The 20,137-nt window shown below is 43.3% G+C and overlaps 1 protein-coding gene across 1 annotated transcript; it reads right to left on the minus strand.

The window, feature by feature from the left end:
* Window positions 1-1,525: 1,525 nt before the first annotated feature.
* Window positions 1,526-9,874, minus strand: LOC134490026 (hepatic lectin-like). Its single transcript, XM_063292911.1, has 4 exons — window positions 9,574-9,874; window positions 3,983-4,113; window positions 3,252-3,355; window positions 1,526-2,121 (listed from the first exon to the last, which is right to left on the minus strand). Exons 1-4 carry the CDS (start codon window positions 9,872-9,874, stop codon window positions 1,980-1,982), a joined length of 678 nt encoding a protein of 225 aa, XP_063148981.1. The 3' UTR covers window positions 1,526-1,979.
* Between the last annotated feature and the right edge of the window lie 10,263 nt (window positions 9,875-20,137).

Genomic DNA, 20,137 nt, shown 5'->3' on the forward strand with positions numbered 1-20,137 from the left:
AGCGTCACGACCGGAGCCCGGGTAGATGGTTGCAGCCGAAACTGCGGCGTCGTGCGCCGCAAGGCTGGTCCTCACTTTTCAGTGCTCCGGGCCAAAAAGAAAACTGCAGGAGGAGTCCCGTTTGGCTGTCATTGGGCACCTGCAAGTTCACCCGAGAGCGGAAAAAAGGAATCGCGAACTGCAGTGCAATTTTTAATTTCCAGTTAATTATTTATTTATTTTCATTTGTCAACATTTAAAGCCTTGTCAAGACAAATCAAGGTGAAAATGCTGTTTATAATCCTGGGGCCGGGTGTTGAAGGCTGTGAGAAAGTGACATGCCCAGTAACATTACTTACAATTAAAATTCAATTGTACATAGTTGCTTGGGGCTTACTAACACGTCCTAAGTCTAGATTTGAAAAGAAAAGGAATACCCCCAAAACAGGTCAGGAATTCCTGTGTTTCTGGCTGCCTTATTAGGGAGTGGCAGTGCTCCAGTAAGCCTTTGAGTTTTTCTGATGGCCAAGAGGTTGCCTAATGAGGGTTTGGAGGAATAGTCTTAAGTATTGTCCTCGATCAAAGATTGGGAGGAACGTTCCAATGAGGCATTGTCAATGGCGCCAGCATTTTTAGAAAATCCTTTTTGTGCGATTATCCCACTAAAACCCGATCATCCAGAGAGGGCATGTTACAGACCCCGTCCATAAGAGAATTTCATCTGGCGGGGTCCAGGAAGCAGGCCTTCTCTGTGGTGGCCCCCGCTCTCTGGAATATCTTGCCCCCAGAGGTGAGGCAGGCCCCTTCTCTCCTGACCTTCCGGAAGGCCCTGAACACCTGGTTTTGCCATCTCGCCTGGGGTGGGAAAGGGAATAACCATTCTTGGGGATGGCTCGCGCCATAGAGTCCCTCCCACCAGCCTGGATGTTACATTTCTCTTGGATTTTATTTATTTATTGGGTTTTATCATAATTGTTTTATATGATTTTAATGTTTATGTTTTATGTGGGATTTTATTGTAAACCGCCCAGAGTCCCTCTTCTGGGGGAGATGGGTGGTGGCTAAATTTGAGTAATAAATAAATAAAATCTGCAACTGATGCTCCTTAGATCGGAACTATGAGATACCAGTAGGAGGCAGAGAATCCAAATGGCTTTGCCAAATGGTTCTGTGTAATGAAATCAAATGAAAAGGGCCCAGGGAGGAAAATGGCAAAGCGCAAAATGATCTGGGATTTAAAAAACAGGGTAGGGAATTCTATATCTCTTAAGGAACACTATACTTTCCATTTTACTTGAGATGCCCGTGCAGCAACCTGTAAGGATTGCCTACCCTAATAGACTCAGACTCACAAGCAGGAACTTAATGATATCTGATTTATTAAAGAATAGTATGCAAATACAGAGAAAGCTGAGAATGAGCAAAAGCACGCCAAATACAAACTAAAAACCCTCGGCACAAACGTAATCCCTCCCCTCTCCCAACCATTTCAAATTCCCCACCGCAGGTGCTGTTGACCATTTCTGCTGATGTCCTGGGAAGAAAACCTTGAACACACAAAATAACCCAAACACATTCCATACAGCTGAATACAGATAACAAACCCAGGAGAAGAAACCTCCTTCCCTCCCAGACGAAACACGCATCATCCAAATGACCTGCGAAACGTTACGATGTACCGGCAACATTGGAACGGTGAACCTGACAAACCTGCTCTGCCTGCATTTCAGCAAAGTGGTGGTGACAGGGAAAACAGTCATAGTGAGCAAGTGACAAAGTTGTTTTGTGCAGAGGGCTGGCTTGAGGGAGAAGATACTTTCTTTGTGAAAGATATACTGTGTATATGAGCTATCACTAAAAGTCCCACTTGGACAGAATTATCTAGGTAGCCAAGGCAACATGTGTACTGATCTTAATTACCCACACAAATAAGCATTACACAGGGGGTACTCTACCAAATTTGGAAAGGAGGAACCACTTGGAGAGACATACAAGGAAAGTCAGTGCACGCAGACCTGTTCCCTCTCACAAATAAAGCTAACTCTTGTATCACAGTGAATGTCATTCCAGTTTCCCTGTTTATATAGGACAGCACAATCTTCATCTTTCCCACCATTGTTGGGTTCACCTTGTCTCCAGAACCTGAAAACAGAACAGAGTTCATTATTCTTTTCTTAAATTCTGCTGATTGCAATGATACCTTCCTTTATTTAGAATCTTTATACTGCCTGGGTAGATGGTATTACACAAAGTATAATCAATAACCTGTACACTATTGGCAAACTAAGTTCTGATTGAAGGAGTATTTCCTTTTGTTCCTGCCAGTCACCTTCAGTGGACTGGATAACCCCTCCTATTATGAGAGAAACTTCTTCCTATCCATTTTTTCTATAACATGTATAATTTCATAAATATCGTCTATGTCCTGTTTACTCATCTTTTTTCCTAAAACTTCCAGACTTAGTAAATAGAAAAAGTCTTGAGTATGTATTAGTTATTTATAAATGAGTTATTTATAAAAATAATAAAGGCAGGATAGAAAATAAACAAAGCAAAACATAAAACAAACAAGTAGATAGGAAAAATCGAAAAGACAATCCAATCCAATCCTCCAGAAAGAGCAGAAGGGGGTGCTAGACTACTCCATAATGAGACAAGATAGGAGAGTTACAAATTAGTTTTACCAATTATGAGAAGGTTCCTACTATATCCTGAACATTCCTGAATTAACCACCTTTCACCCATTATGGACATCAGGTGTTTCACTGGCCCAGATCTGCACCTTTCCCAACTTTTATAATGCCCATTCTAAATTGTGACAACCTGGGCTGGGCATGATAATTCCGTATGTTTTGAGGTTGTGATCTTCTGAACCATTTGGGAGCTGCTGGTAACTGAGGTGCAATTTTCTTCCAGGCTCCAGCTTTTAGTTGATTGTTTTATATGTTTGTTTGTGTAATGATTACACTGCTTTTTATTATTTAGTACTGATTTTTTTATTGTTAATCACCTTGGGGCTGAAAAAAGTGACTGACTGAATGAATACTTTGTTTGATGCCTGCAAAAGAGCTGAAGCTAGAGTAAATATGATTCCAGATACCCCAGTAAGCAAATTTCTAATTTGTGTGACTCCTGGATCAAGTCCTAGAATTCCTGACTTTGCTGGACCATCCCAACGTACCTTTTTCCATAAGGGGTTCAACAAAAAGAAACATCTATGTGTGTGCATAGATACATACAGTACATACATACATACATACATACATACATACCTTTCTTCCAGTGGTGATCCATCAACCCAGCGCCAAGTTCCCTCTTCCTTGGCATCATTTAAGCCAAGCCAGGTGGAGTATCTTATATTCTGAATCACAAAATCCTAGGGGGAAACATCTCTGTTCAAATGTCATGCAAATGAACTCTGCTGTTTGTCTTGTCTATTTATTTTGTACCACATTGCAATCTAGTATTTTTTGTGGGAAAGCCTTAGTGACGACAAGAAACAAACAGGAATAAAAAATGTAAGTGGTGCAATGCTTGGATTAAGAGAATGCTTCCAGAAGAGTTCCATTTTTCAATAACTTCCTGAAAGCCTGCTGAGAAGGGATGAGGTTGATCTCTATTGGGAGGCCATTCTAGAGCACTGGTGCTGCCACAGAAAAGCAGTGCCTTCTAGCTTTGGTCCCACTCGGCTTGGGCTGTAGCTGAAGCACCTTAAATAGTCTCTGGACACTACCAGTGCAGGCTCTGATCTATGGAATTTCTGCTTAAATGAAAATAGTGATATTAGTAATATTTTTACTTGGTTATGTACTTATATGAGCATGGCACAAGGCCAAGTTTTTAAATAATAGTTACCATTAACGGTGCTGATACTTGGTTTCCCTTTTTAGATTCTGCACGGGAGGCAGGCCGTGGGAAAAGGTTAAGATGGGGAAGTTGTACTACAAAGAAGGTGTACATGGAAAGAGTAAAGCTATTCTTTGCAGGAAAGTGTACAATTTACCTGCTCTTTCTTGCTGTTAATAACGAGCAGGTAGGAGTCAACATCAGCACATATTTCTCTTGCCCTCTCCCATTTTTCTTCAGTGTGAGAGAAGTAGTAGGTGTTTGTCTGAAACGTCCGCCAGCAAATATCTGAAACAGGAAAGTTGTACAGAAGAATTGTTTTAAAAATGGGGGCAGAGGCTTCCGGACGAAGGAAAGAGGGGACCAGAGATCTCCCACAAGTGCTCCAGACAGTTGCTCCTCACAAGGAGGCTGCAAGACAGTGGTCTCTGGCAGGTTTTGAGCACCGGGAGATGAGGGAATAGCCATCTTGCTCAAGCCATGGTTAGCTTTTTAATACACAATTTTCAGAAATTGTGTATTAACTACTTTTCAGCTTAGAAACCTTTGGAGCAACAAGTCTGAAAACACCGGGTGAGTCTGCCCTCAATCCTTAATGAAAGAAAATTTTAACTACAAGCTTAACACAATCTTTTTTTTAATAAACAGCAAAAGATTGATTAAACTTTGATTTTAGAAAGCTACAAACAGACTAAGGGTCCAGATAAATTTGAAATAAGATTTTGGAATTAATTATAAAGAATCCTTCCCATGGAAAAATGCTTTTGTTTTGATTTTTTTTTTTAACAATATAAGATTTTAAAAATTGGACACTAAAGGGAACTAAAGATTTCAGTTAAAGGAGAAGAACACAAACTTGATTAACAGTTACAGAATGGCGTAAAATATTCTAATACTGGAAATATTGAGGGATATATTCAAAAATCAATATCTGCTTCTATGGATAGATTGTGTCTAAAAGATGTTATGGAAGAGGAATAAGTTTTACCTGACAAGACAGAGACTGAGTTGAAAGTGGATTTACAAATGACAGGCTACAAGAATGACATGGAAAAAGGTGTTACACTGGACACAAGAGAAACTGGCTGATGGCTAATTATTAAGAAAGTGACCTGGATAATTTATCTATATTGGATTTACAAAAGAGACTTGTTAAAGCTTTGAAGAATCTTGTGAGAAGGGACAAAGAAGAAATGAAAAGAAATAAAGTTCTATGACATTATTTGAATGGACTAAAGTTTAAGATCGTTAGAAGTAAAAGGAAGGAATATAAAGTTGGTTTATTTGATTAAGGTTAAAATAGGTTGTTACCTCTGGCAACCCTTAATGGACTTTTGGTAACACCAGGACTGAAATGATGAGGTTTTAAGAATTTGTTTATAGACAAGAGATGGGCTATGGGAAGAAGATATATTTGTTGTAATTTAAGAGGAGGTGAAAAGTTACTGAAATTGTTTATACTTGTGATGAAGGTTGGAAGTCACTTCTTTATATATTTCTTTTCTTTTTCTTTACTATATTCTTTTTCCTTTCTATTCTTTATGTGTTTCCTATTTCCCCCCCCCCCTTTGCACCTTTTACCCCTTTCTATTTTTCTAACTTTCTTTTAGTTTGTATTAATTTTTACTATTGTAATTATAATTTTTAATAAAATTACTTGGAAAAAAAATTGGGGCAGAAAAGTAGAACTTGATGAACTGAGTGGTGGGTGGATGTGACATAACAGGCATACATAAAAGGCTTAGCTCCCTTTGGTGTGCAGTCATTGATCTAACTCGGCTTCCTGACTATCATATCTTATTTTTTCCCATCCCCCAACCTGAGACCTCCATATGAGTTTGGCCCAAAACTATGCTTGATAGGGTGGGTGTAGTCCAAGCCATCTAGAGGGGCTAAAATAGGCATGATGCAAACACAGGGAGATAGTATTGATCTCTTTCTTCCATGAGATAGCTTTCCTTCTTGAACTTTTAGATTGTCTGGCGAGTTGGGTGGGAGACAGGCAGAGTAACAGATTCCAAATCCAGAACTGCCAGAATCTCATCTAGCAATTGTGATTCAACTTGTTTCTGTTGGAAGGGCAACAGCAGCTGAAGCAGGACTACACTGGCACTAAAAGGGGCTAATTCCCAGCTCACGTGTATTCATGAGGGAGAAGGAAAAGGAAGTGTTCGTTTGCTTCTCCTCTCAAATACTAGTAGTGGACTGCCTGGGTCTAGAGGGTGGAAGGCTGACTCGTCCTGTTTACTGCTTTGGAATAAAGCACTGGTGGTTTCTACTGCCATGACGTAGATCCCAGAGGACACCTCACCTGGGCTCTACCCTGTAACCCTGGGGTGTGACAGAGACAGGGGACTCCCAGTCTGGGCTTGTCTTTCTAACAAAAGATAAGAAGTGGAACAATTCCAATTGTGCCACCCTCTGGCTGAATATTGCAGACTAGGCGCTTAGGTATGAATATGACTAATAATCCCTCCTTGGGAGATAGACCAGTCTCACCAGAAACAACCCTTACTTTACATAAAAAGGAGGGGGGGGAAAACAAAATGTCAATCCCATTTTAAACTTTAAATACAAACATTCGGTATTGAAAAAGATAAATTACAGAGCTGGCCAAATTTTGACACTGCTGGAAACATCAGTAAATAGGAAAGAGATAAAAAATCAATTTCTATGGGCAGACCATTAGGTGGCGCTGGACTGCTCATACTGTGATGAGACAAGAGAGAGAGTTCCAAAGTAGCATTTCCAATTATAAGAAAATCCTAAAGAAAAAAGACATTTTTGGAACCAAGTTTGAATTATGAACACAAACAATACCCTAACTTGCAGAGATTGATTGATTGATTGATTGATTGATTGATTGATTCCTGGCTACACCTTTATCTGTTTCTACAGAGAAAGCTTCCCCATACACATGAATACACATGAGCTGGGAATGAGAAGCTTCCCCAGCTTCTCCCAAGTTTCACCCTAGTTTCAAAAGAACCAAGAATAGAAGTTCTCTATTTCCAGCATGGGAAGGACACTGCATACTATTAAGGAGGCATCTGCACATCCTCCTTGCTCCAGTATTGAGGCTGCTTGCCATTTCTTGAGCAAACGTCGTCACTGTAAAGCCTCCATCTTGGTGCCAGCCTGAGGCAGACTGAAGTCAGATCAAGGTCATCTGACTGGAAAGTGGTGGTTCTGCCAGAAAATGCAATAGCGTCTCCTATGCAAATGATCCAATTTGCATCAAGGAAGAGTCTAAAGGAGGTTGGTGACCCGGAGGCTCCAATTGGCCTGCTGTAGAACCACGCCTCCTATCCAGCTATGGAATTCTGACCTTCTGTGACCATTTGCAATCTGACCACCCAAGAGGACAGAACTTTACCTGGCAGCCATTTTTTTTCTTTTTTCTTTTCCTTTTTGCAGGAGGAGCAATATTGACTTTGTGGAAGACTTTCCAGAAAGTTGATATTGCTACTTACACTCCAGAAAAATTTAAGGGACCCATTGCCATGGCAGCCAATCATTAGCTGCTCTCCTAACAGTGGCTGTACCAGTGGTGGCTTCCACTGTGCCTGCTTCCCAAGTGCTAACCCTGTCAAAAACCAACTCATCAGGCCCAGATGATTTCTGGTGGGGGGCTTAGTGGCTTAGTGGCAAGCATAAGTGCTTAGGATTGGGACACCCTCAGGCTGGTCAATTTTGGGTAGGTGCCCTCTGTGCAAAACCATGCAGGATTGAGACTTCTGCTCTGGTTCTTAGGAGACATGGATTTCCACAGTGGAATTCATAGCATCGCCCTCTGCATGGCTTACCCTCTTCTTACTCCTCTGAATAACTGTGGAAAAAGGTAGAACTTTCCCCAAGGTATGTTCTTCTTTGGGCAGGATTCCCCCCAGCTATTCAGGAAGCCACAGTCCCCTTGTTCCAGAGGCACAGCAAGAATACTGGGGGGCAAAGATTTCCTAGTCAACACACTTTCCTTCCTTTTGAGTCTGCAGCCTGCAGTCTGCAGTCTACATTCACAACACATGTACAGTCCAACATGGTGGAAGGTTGTCCCTCACAGCTCTCCCAGAGAGCTCTCTTCAACCTGGCTCCACCAGAGACAGAAATTAAACAATCTCCTTCTATGTAACCTATGTAAAGATGCTGAATCAGATTACAGATAGTTTCCTTTTCATTCTGAATGGTCCCTCACTGCAGCTAGATTTCATTTTATTCATCAGCATCCTGTGCTAGAAAGAGATATACTCTAATCATTTTAATTTATATACCCCCCAAAATCAAAATGATAATTCAATAGTACTTCACCATCAGAGTGTTCCAGTGCTATATCCTGGCAGGGTGAAAGAGAGGAAGCTTTAACACTTGTAGCTCTTCACACCATTAGTTCTTCCATTGCTTTTCTGTCCTGCTTTGTTTGTTGGACCAAAGGCGGAGGACATAACAAAGATCTGGGAAGGATCTGGATACATTACATCACAAACTTCCCTTGCTCTATCAAATGCAATTCCCTTACCGCTTTTTCTTTTCCTTACTTCCCTTTTCTCTCTTCCAAGTTGAGAGCTCTGACATAAGACCTGTAGACATTTCCAAGGCCCTTGAGATACTGCCCAGAAGAGTGAATCTTTTAAATTCATGCTCATAGAATTTGAGAGCACATTGAATCTAAGAGCACATTGAAGCTTGTACCAAAAGCCATAAAATGACTTCTGGCTGTTTTCCTCTGTCATGAATTGTACAGGAGGGAGGGGGTGGATTAATTGCTGCTTGAGAACAGAGACATCGCCGGCCGACCCAGCAGAGATGGAAACTGTTTTGGCTAAAGCCTTATCCGGAAACGGACACTGGAATGCAGCTGGGAATGAAGTCATGAAAACGAAAGCAGTTGTAAATATTCAATTCCAAATGAAAGGCGGGAAAGCAGGGCAAGTTAAAGGAGGGCTCCAGGGAATCTGATTCGCTTGAGTCTTTGAATGGGCAGGGACTGTGTCTTAAATAAAGAAATTCTTTCCTGAGACCTGAAGGGCTTCCAGTGAGATTTCTTGCTATTAGGATATCTGAACCCATGATCCTCACAGGTTTATACCTTCCACAAAGGCATGATCCACTTTAAAATTATTTGTAAATAGCCCGTAATGGCTGGGTTCATACAGAATGCAGAACTAGATGCTTCAAGAGATTTTGGTTCACATGGGGGAAGCCCAGGCAAAAAATAGGTACAAAAGAACATCAGATGGGACATGGAGTGTGGAGGGGACTGATGGAGCAATCTGAGCACCTCATGGAAGATCCCGATAGTGCAAACCACATAATATCTTTGAAGAGGATATGAACCAAGTCATACTTCTAAAAACAAAAATCATACTTTTTAAAACAAAGAGATAATGTGTTTTTGAATGAAAACTTAGCTTAGCATGTCAGTTCCCCTGCTTTATGTAGAAGTAGAGCCATGTAAGCTACTTGAAACAGCTAAATGTATCACTGTGTATTGTATATTGCATTTGGCTGTAAAATTTATTCAATTCTCAGAAATAATGTGAACTGATATTGGTTGAGTTTACACATTATAGTAAACCATATAGTAGTATGTTTGGTTTGGGCTTAGTTGGTTGTCTGAACCCCAGTCACAGAGATTCTTCTGTGGAACCATGACATTAAGTTTGAATATCTAAAGGCAGAAGCTTCCTTACTAATTTGTTCCTCAAACATATTTTGCCTGGAGGCTTTTGTTTATGAATTCTGGTCACTTACTGCTCTTTTCTGATGTCATGTTGATTCGTTTTTCATATCTACCTCTTTTATTTTGTAGCCCATCTAATTTTCTTTCTATTCTGAATAGTTGTTCTTCCACTTTCTGAAGACTGGCTGTTCTCTTCTCATCAAAACATTGTTTGAAGCTTCTGAGTATGGTTTGAAAATTGGTCTTTAGTTCTCTGAAATTGAATGGTGCTATGGAAGCATCACAGTTTTCTTTTGTGGAGCTGAAATTTAGTGACCTGAGTTCTGGAAGTATTGAAGTATCTGGAAGAAAAAGAAAGAAATGTAATTTCATGAACTATCCTGGATTCTCAGACTGTAGTTGGATTGATGCTTCTGTCTCCACAGGAGACAGAGACATCAGTCCAACTGTCCACAGGAGACAGAGCATGAATCTTGGATTTGAGAGTTATCTGGGTGATTTTGCACGATAGCTATTTTTGCCAGCTCGTGTCTGCAGCACTGGGATTGCACTGTGATAACTAGGGCTGTGCTAATGGAATTGGTTATGAAACCTAAATGGGCCCAAGATCAAAACCAGTTGGCAAAAGAGCAGTCTGGCAGAAGCCATCCATAAGTACTGGGTCCACACATTCATGCTCACTGTCATGTTCACTGTTTCAATGTAGTTTATACATCGTAACGTTTCACATGCCATGGCGGTGACACGCGTTTCTGTTTGGGAGGGAGCTGCTGTGAAGCCTTGTACCAAGCTCTGTATGTGAACTCAGTACAATGGAATGTGTTTGGGTTATGTTATCTGTTCAAGGCCTTTTCCCGCAGACCATCAGAAACCGTTAGGAGCATCTGGGATTGTGAACTTAAGAAGATTCTATGGGGGGAGGGATTTCATTTGCACCGAGGGTTTTTAGTTTGAATTTGGCGCACTTTCATCATTCTCAGCTTTCTCTGTGATCCTGCACACTATTCACACTAATAAATCAGATATCTTTGAATTCCTGCTCATGAGTCTGATAGTGTTTTAGAATAGGCAACCGTTACACTCACTCCTTTCCGGGCTTGCTGATTCCATCCCTTATGTGTTTAAGCACAACACCAGTGTTTCTTTTCCACTGAATCTCATTGCCCTCCCCCATTGCTTTCATCTCTTGGAGCTGGAATGTCCATGGGGCCGCTTCACCAGTTTTTGGGGCTCACTCACTTGAGAGGAGGAGGACACCAAGGAGGAGAGAGATACTAGTGAGGATCAAGAGAACATCAATTCGGTTTCTTTCCCAGTACTTTTTCCATTGGGCTGGAGAGAAGATGGATGGAGCTGCAAGGAAAGAGAGCCACAGTTGATAGAGCCTGGATGAGAACTCCAAGAACAAGTTACAAGGTGCTCCCAGATGAGGATTTAATTGTGTAGTCACCCTGCCTCATTCACAGAATTTTACAAGAATGTGCTTGCGTCTCTTCAGGCATTATGTATAATCCAGAAAGGAGGAGGCAATAGCTTTGCCATGCCTTTTGGTAGGGGATGCTCTCCCAGAGGCTTTCCATACTAACAGCCCATATATTTCTGTTTATGTTGAAATCCACAGCACTATTATCCCAGCATGTCTACATTTTTTAATCTGAAGCTAGTTGAGGACATCAACCACTCAGTGTTTGTTCATGCTGCCTTGAAGATAGTCAACAGTTAACTATCCTTTGTTCTCATCCCACTGGTTCCACCTCAGGGTATTTCTGCTTGTGTGGTTCATGAATTAACAAAAATCATTTCACCTTCCACAAAAAGAAAATAAAAGAATTTGCTAGCATTCTGTTCCTACCACAATCCTTATATTTGACTATGTACATTGTCTACCTTCATCTGGTGCCTTGTCAAAAACAAAAATAAAACTCATCTTCTGAAAGACTGCTGTATGGTGGGGTTGGAGGAAAAAGAGGGTCAATTGTAAAAAAAAATTGAAAAGAAAGGCCCTCAATAGCCCCATGTTCCTGGTGGTGTAGCAAGAAACCTGCATGTAGAAGCCCTTCTAAACCCTGCCATTATGGTGACGTAGTGGCATAGGACCATGCCAGTGCGTAGAAGCAAACTTGATAACATGCTAAGTTTGTATTAGAGAAGACTTTGTGAGCAGTGAGCTGGGAGTGAAGGAAGATTGATTTCAAGCAAGCATAAGCACCAGGACATTGGAATTCCATGGACAGGATACTGAACCTCAGGTATGACTAGAGCCTTGGTGAGAAATCTTTCTGTGGAAATCAGATTGCTGTCATGCGCTGCAAAGCATGGGTGAGGTTCCTAATGTTATAATAGTGTGGGCAATTTTACAGAATTTGAAAGAAAAAAACCTTCATTTGGGAAAATGCAGGAATGTACATCAGGTTAGATATGGAACAGTATCTCTCTTGTGCAGACTATCTGTTTTTAGGGCATTCTGTTAGTGAATTGAAAAAGACAACCTACTCTGTAAATATTGTGTCATCCTTCCTGATGAATAGTAACCAGGAGAGGGCACCAAATCAAAAGCAATAAAGTATTTACTTTCCATTTTAGAGAAATGGAATATGACATTAAGCATTTGTCAAACATATACATAAATTGAAAACTTGTATATCACAATTCACTTTTCAGAATTTTGCAGTGCAATTGTAGCTCAAAACTGCACAGAAAATGTGAATCTTTGTTTTAAGGAAATTTATTCAGAAGAAATAGCTTGAACAAAGTGCATCTCTAGAAAATATGCTTTCAAGTACATGTAAGGAGAAAGATACATGAAAATGGATATATGTTTTTAAATTGACTTTTTCCCCTCTGAATTTGCAAAGTAACATGAAACTGAAAGGTAATGAATGGGAAAAACAGCTATGACCCTATCTTCATTAATTACAGTATTTACAATGACACTGCAATGGCCTGGCAATTCCAATTTTACCCCCTGAATTCATGATATTATTTTCCAAACTGTAATTTAAGCATCCTTATACTGCTATTTCTGTTCTGCAAAGTATGTGCCAACAATAGTAATACATCAAAGAGAGTGAAGGTCACTCTTTCTATTACTGCAGCTGGAGCTGGCTTTTGTTGAAGACTCCTAGGAAGGAAAAGCTCTGAGTGAAACTGAAATAGAGAAATTTACTCAAACAGATATCATACCTGTAACAGCCTTAATATCAGGATCCAGTGGTTTAGCTGGTGCCTTCCTTTCACAAGAAAATGAGATGCTGTCATAGTTAGTTTCTTCGCTGCAGTTATCATATTCTGTTCCAAAGGGGAATGGAATAATTAAACCTCAGGAATACGTACATTTCGATGCAAGGAAGCTCTACCATATTCTCAGTCTTGGAAATACCCAAGTCAGTGTGGGTGTGGGTGTGTGTGTGCATGTGCTTGTGTGACCTCATTCACTTTCTAGCACTTAGTCTATCAAGAGAAAAGGCACAAGAACTCATATTTGCTGAACTTGAACCATTCCCATATCACTGTCAATGATAAATGTTTTCCTACCGGCTAAGATGTTAGAAGGGAGAAGGGAAGCCAATTCAAAGGAACCAATTGTTTTAATTAACACCCCCGGTGGGTGCAGAATCAGGAAAGCACTATTTGGCCCTAAATCTAAACAGATGCAATACAGACAGAATAGTGGCAGCACATTTTTTGTCAGTATAGTTTTCCTGCTGAGTCAAGGATGGGTGGATAGACCACCACTCAACACTGGGAATGGTCCTGTTATGTAAACCATTACTGAATCTTCCAAAAGAGATATTGGTAGGAAAGATGCATAAGAGGACAGGACTCCACGTTTTTAACATTGATGAATTTGAGGAGATTTCAACAAGATTAGCTTGTTGTTCTAGAGCAATTTATTCTTCTACACACCTTTTACAGGTACAGGAGTCTTGTCCTCTTTTCTGTCTGACCATTCTAAATAGACTGTGGTCTCATCCCAGATTTCCCCTCAGCCTTCCATTTCCCTCCTGGAACTGAGGATCAAATCAAATCCCAAGTTCCTGCCTTCTAATCCTGCTTTAGATACATTTTCCATATAGATGGCAGTCTACAAACCAACATTACACCCACTGAAGCCCATCATGGACTCTCTGAAGTGTGCCATGTCACATTTTCCCCTCTGCAGCAAGTTTCAGCTCAGTTACCTTCAGTGTTGAGCCCACTCTGCTCTGCAGGCTCCGGAGGGAGAGAATGCCGAGTCTTGCATGGAAGACCCTCTTCCTTGCTTAGTGTGTTGCCATACATGGCTTCTGGTTATACACTTGAGAAGGAGAGAGGTTCTGAGTGGATTAAAAGAGAGATTCTCGAATTCTTAACATGGTCTCTAGATTTCATTTCTCCAGGAAGTCCTCAGATCTCCTTTTCTTTATTTTTGCTTCCTTTTTGTGGGAGGACAGGTGTGAGTCCTGGCAATACTGGGACAACACCTGTTGTTGAGGCTACACAGGGTTGTGGCTACATCTCTTTGGGCTCCTTCAGGAGGCTATCCTCAGAGGTGGAGGGACCCTGGAAACCACTGATCCCATAGTGCTGGCCCCACAAATCAGGATGCTACTTCAAATCCAGGGCAGTTTCTTTTAGCCTGTGGGGAGTGGCTGCTAGTGATGTGGAACTGAATGTTATAAAGTGCTGGAAGATTGCAGGGAAGAGCATCATGCTAATAACTGGCATAATAATTGGGAGTTGCTGTACTCTTGAGTAGTCCTGAATTCTGAATAAAAGTAATGTGCATGTGCTGGGCTGAGGTAGAAGCTTAAAAGCTCTACTTTAAAAAATCTGTCTGAAACTTCTCTGCGCTGAAAGCCGCACCAGTGATAATCTTGCCTTGTGTGTTCGGGACTGTGTCAGCTCACTCATCCAGACTTTTTAACCTTGACTGTGCTCTACAAGGAATCATCTGATCTTAATAGTGCTACCTCTGATAATCTGCACAAAAGAGGAATAAAATAAATTGCTAGTAGATCATCCTTCCATGTTGTATGCATTTTCTGGACATTTGCAAAAACTACGAACGGTTACTATGAACTACCAAGCTAAAAAACTGAAATCTTTTTTCTTTTTCTATTTAAAAGCTGCTGTGACGCTGATGTTTGCTGCCTTGAGTTATATATAAAAAGGTGGGGTAAATAATAATAATAATAATAATAATAATAATAAGAAGAAGAAGAAGAAGAAGAAGAAGAAAGAAAGAACGAACTGGAGAAAATAACAAAATATAAAGACCTGCAAAAAAACAAAACAAAAAGTAGAATGACTGTGGCAAAGAAAGCAAAGGTAGTACCAATAGTAATAGGTGCCTTGGGTGCAATCCCAAAACATCTGGAGCACCACTTGAACACCATCGGCATCGACAAAATCACCATCCGTCAATTGCAAAAGGCAGCTTTACTTGGAACCGCTTACATCCTGAGATGATACCTTTAATATTATTAAACAACAACAACTGCTTATCCCAGGACCTTGGGAAGGACCCGATAGATGGACAAAAATGCCAAATCCAGTCTAAACATCTGGCTGATTGTGCGATCAACAACAACAGTAATAATACCACCAACATGTTGGCTGTTTTGCAACCAGGCACTTTCCCCAGTAGCTCTAACAATGGTTGTTTGTTGCTGTGTGGAGGCAGCAGTGGAAGAAATGAAGTCAGAATTTATCTGGGCTACTTTTGACTGTGGGCAGATTCTTGCATCTCTTCCGGAGCGCCCAGGACCCAGGCAAGGAAACACTGGGCTCATCCTCATGTCATCTTAACAGCAGCATAAGCAAGTTCTACAAACTGTGTTTATGCAGTATTCTCATGACATTGCTTTAGTCTCATCCCCAGCTTCAACTGAGGCAGCTCAGGACTTTCCATCTGTAGTACATCTCCTGACAGAATTTGGTAAGCTTCCTCAAGAGGGTGGTTGCTAATACAGTCTGGGGGGGGAGGAACTGCCCAGCATCTATTGGCTGCTTACAGATGCTGTGGACACACAGCCCTCCCTCCAGTTGCTAAGAATGGCTTAGGCTGCAGGAGACACCCCTGGCATTCAACTGAGGCATCCGTGTGTATAATACCTGACTGGGGCTTTCTGAAGTGTTTGTCAGGTTTTACATGGGCCCTTTATAAAAATGGGTTTCGTGCTCTATTAAAAGAGCACTAGGTTTGTGTTTTAAAAAGAGGGTTGAGGGAGTACTGCACAGAAGATGGAATTCAACAGGAAAGGGATTCAGGTTCTGCAAGCTGTGGGCTGCTATTTCTGTCACCACTGGGTGCAGTTTCTCCTGATTATTTTTGACTTCCTAATCTAGCCAGAAACCCTGGGATTCCCAGCTGGTCCTCCATCTATTATTTACCAGATCAGGGCTATTTTAACTGCAGACAGTCAAGAAGCTATGAGCATGTGTTTGTTGACAAATCTATAGACCTCTCAGAGAACCATCAGTCAATCAGCATTTGTGGGGGGGGGTGTTTCTGATCAGTAGTTGAGTATAGAGAACTATCAGTCAATCAGTGCCTGTTTAGTAAAGAGCGCCTCATGATGAACTCATAGTTTTATATATAAATACACATTCCTTTCCCCCTTATAAACACGAAAAGTTTAAATTGTTGTGGCACAGTGGCATTGCCCCATTGCCCCAGGCAGCCTGACAGCCATTCTGTATTAATATACCTTTACATAGTCAAGCCATAAAGCTGCCTCAGCAGGATCCCAAGGACTGGGAGCTGAATCAGGCCAACCCTAGACAACAGACCTTCCTTGGAAATACAAGGCAGTGATTCACTGATTTATTTCTGCTTCTCAGCTTCTCTCCTTCAAGCATTTATTTCTGCTTGAAGGAGAATGTCCTCTGATGGATATTACAGCACCGACACAAAAGAATTTTTGCAATGGTGTGCGTCAAGTTATGGCATCATGTGATTAGTGGAAGGCTCATCTTGCTCCACTATCAGGGTTGCAACACCATCTGGAAGAGCTCTCAGCCACAATATTGTCTAAGGAAATTTTTAAAACTTTTAATGTACAAAAGTGATACCACCTAAATACCAGAGGAGAGGTCATTCCAGAAAATGGGTACCAGTCCATTTCTGAGTAACCACCAGATGAGAATCTATGTATTCCAGTAACAGAAGAAGTCTTCCTCTGATGATTTTAGCCACTGCATTAGTTTGTAAGAGTGAAGGTGAATTGCCAAATAACCTGATCCAGAGTTATTTTGAGCAAGACCAAGAAACCAGGATTAATAGTTAACAAGTGGGCAATGCCCAGAGTCCCTCTTCTTGGGGGAGATGGGTGGTGGCAAAATTTGAAATAAATTAACATAGGTATTATCTGTAAGTGGCTATGCCCAGATATCTATCAGAAGTTCCTAGATCCAAATCTAGCTTTTGCCTACCCTGCCCTAGAAGTACTTTTCAAGAGTATTGACAGAATTCAATACTCTTGAAATTCGGAGGTCTTCTCCTCAGATGCACACATCTCACTTCAGATGAGAAGGACCTCCAAAAATAAGGGCATTAGAATGGGAAAACAAAGGGGAAGGAAGCTGCTTAACTTCAAAGCATGCATTATAGGCTATTTCAATTCCCTAGCTCATTTCTTCAGGTCTTTCCTACTTGTAAATTCTATATACAGCACGCATCTGGAAAGTTCCAGGAGGAAAAGGTGTTGGAAAGAAGGATAATTTGTGATGGATGAATATCAGGAAGATGGAAAGAGTTAAGTACCTCTTTTTTACAGAAAAATTAGGCCAGAGCTGTATGAAACTGACCTAACTTCTAGGAGTTATTATGATTCATGTTTTCTAGTCAAGAAGTAGGAATCAAAGGCATGTGAGAAGTGTTCCATTAGTTACTTAGTTCTAGGAATGCTGTTTGTCAAAAAATGGTAGAGGGGTGGAAACAACCAAAAACCAACCTGGCTTCATGTCATGAGCACCGTTGAGCTGAATGCATCAGCACAACGGCACCCATAACAATACCACGGAAACAAGAGCAAGGGATTAAAAGATAAGCAAAGCGACGCACAACAACAGACACAGACCCCGAGGAGAAGGGAACGACCCCGGCCGGAAAATCCAGTCAAGAGAACACAAAGGGGGAAGAAAGAGCAACAAAGACAGGGCGGATCACGAGGCACACCTGGAGCTGTCAGCAGGAACGCAAAGGATATCGCCCAGCTGAAAGCAATCACCGGCCGGAGGAAGAAAGCGATTACGAGAGAAGCCCGGGGCACCAGCAGGGGCCCCGTGACCCCTCACCTACCGGCAACGAAGCATACAGGACTTGGGGGGATGACACAACCCAAGGTGGGGGGGGGCGCTGACCGGCGCGGGCTATTTAAACCCCGTACCGGCGCGCTCCCTTCACTCTCAGCTTTTTCTAGCTATGCACTATGCTGAAATAAACCAGAACCTAATCTTCCCTAATTTAGTGTCTGTGTTTTACTCAGTAGTAGGCAGCGCATGACATAAAGCTGAGAGTCATAAACTCGACCTCGCCAAGCCCCACCGGACAAGAACGAGCCGCGGGAGGAACAGACGGCGAGAAGAACACGAGCGGAGAGCGATGGAGCCGATGCGTCGCAGCCAGGACGGGCGAGTCGTACGGCGAGAGGCGGAGGAGAACAGACAGCGGCCAGAGGCAACGCGGACCCCAGGAGCCACGGACACCCTCCCGGCCCATCCCGAGCCTCAGCCCCACCCCCGGAGGGAGGCGGAGGCGACCCGACCACGGGAGGGAGCAACATACCTCCAAAGACCCGCGGAGACCTCCCCGCCCCACATCGCACCCCAGCCACAGGCATGGAGCTTCAGCCCAACTGCAAAAAACGCGGTGGAGGACGGAGGGACGAACCAGCCATTTCGCTCCCTAGTCGAGGGAGCTGACCAGCGGATGGAAACGCCTGACCCCCACCGGTGGCCCAACTACACGGAGACGCCGACCGGTCCGGTCACAGCCGCGGCGCGGACCTTGGACCGAGAAACGCAAGCCAGACTCACAGCCATGGAAGTCCAACTAAGGGACCTCGGGACCATGCTGCAGTCGTTGATGTCCTCCATGCCTCACATGAACATACCCGCGCAGGTACACACCCCTATTCAAACCCCGAGCAGGTCATGGCACCCCCATAGGCCAAATGCTAACAGGCAAGCTTCCCCGGCAGAAGAAGCCATGGGACGGGACGCGAGGAGAGGGGATCCACTGAACACCAGGGCCCCAAAGGACTTCCCCATTTCCTTTGACGGAAACCTCACGAAGCTGTCGTTTTTTGTCACGAACGCCAGGGAGTTCATGGGGCGGCATGGACACTCCTTTGACTCCGAAGCGGACAAAATCGCAGCCGTGGCGATCAAGTTGCAAGACAGGGCGGCGGACTGGTACGTTCAAATGTATGAGTCCAATTCCCCAGCCCTCTCTGACTTCCACGCCTTCATCACAGAGATGAAGCACTATTTTGAGGACCCGCTAGCCAAGGAGAGGGTTAAAAGTGCACTTCAAGCCCTCAAACAGGGCGCACGAACTGTCGCGGACTACGCCCTCGAATTTAAAGCCCTCGCAGGGAAGATTAACGACTGGTCCGAGACTACCCTGATAGAGATGTTCAAAAGGGGCCTCAGCCGCGAGGTACTCCAATGGGCACTCTACCAGGATGACACTGCAAGTCTGGATCTACCTAGCGGGGAGAGCGGAACACGCTCATCGCACTTTCTTGATGACGACGGCAGAGGACAAAACAAGCAACAGCCCAAAGGTACCCGCGCCACACTTGGGGCCGGCCGGTCCCACGTACCAAAAGAAGAAGTTTGCTCGTGGACCCTGCGCGAAGTGCGGGAAAATGGGGCACAAAGCGGCAGACTGCTTCTCCAACAGAACGCCAACTAGCGCTCCCAAACCCGCACTGAAAACGATGTTCAAACCAACTAACCCACCGCCGCCCCCCCACCGCCGGATGACCGGAGCCACAGCGACACCGGACAAAGACTTGGATGCTTACTTGGCGGGGGAGGACATCGAAGTCCCAGACCGGCTGGCGGGAAATGCTCCCCGCCTGCCTTAAAACGCGCCGCGAGGCAGGCGGTAGGACAGGGGCGCAAAACACATAGACAGAGCGACGAAAGCTCCGTAATAATGGGGACAATCAGGCTTTCCTTCGGCAACAGAGCCACCACGGCTGCGGCGCTAGTGGACTCGGGGTGCTCCAAGAACCTGATCCACCCTGACATCGTCGCCAAGCTCGACCTGACTTGCCTCCCCCTCCCCACACCGCTGGCTTTCCACCAACTGGATGGCTCAACAGCGGGAGGGAAACCAGCCACGACGCAGACCGAGCCTGTCACCCTGCAAATGGGCACCCACACCGAGCGAACATCTTTTGTGGTAACCCACATAGGGCAACCCATCATAGTACTAGGAATACCGTGGCTCGAGACCAACAACCCACGCATTAACTGGAAGACCCGCACCTTCCAATTCGACGACGGCGCGTATCGGGCGCCAGTTCCGGCGGGCAGGATCAACCCCACAGTGGGACGGGCAGAGGCAGTAGCCCAGGACAACACAGCAACCCCAGAAGAACTACCTGAACAATATGCTGATTTCTCAGAGGTCTTCGG

Source organism: Candoia aspera, chromosome 2, assembly GCF_035149785.1.
Source record: "Candoia aspera isolate rCanAsp1 chromosome 2, rCanAsp1.hap2, whole genome shotgun sequence".
Taxonomy (NCBI): domain Eukaryota; kingdom Metazoa; phylum Chordata; class Lepidosauria; order Squamata; family Boidae; genus Candoia; species Candoia aspera.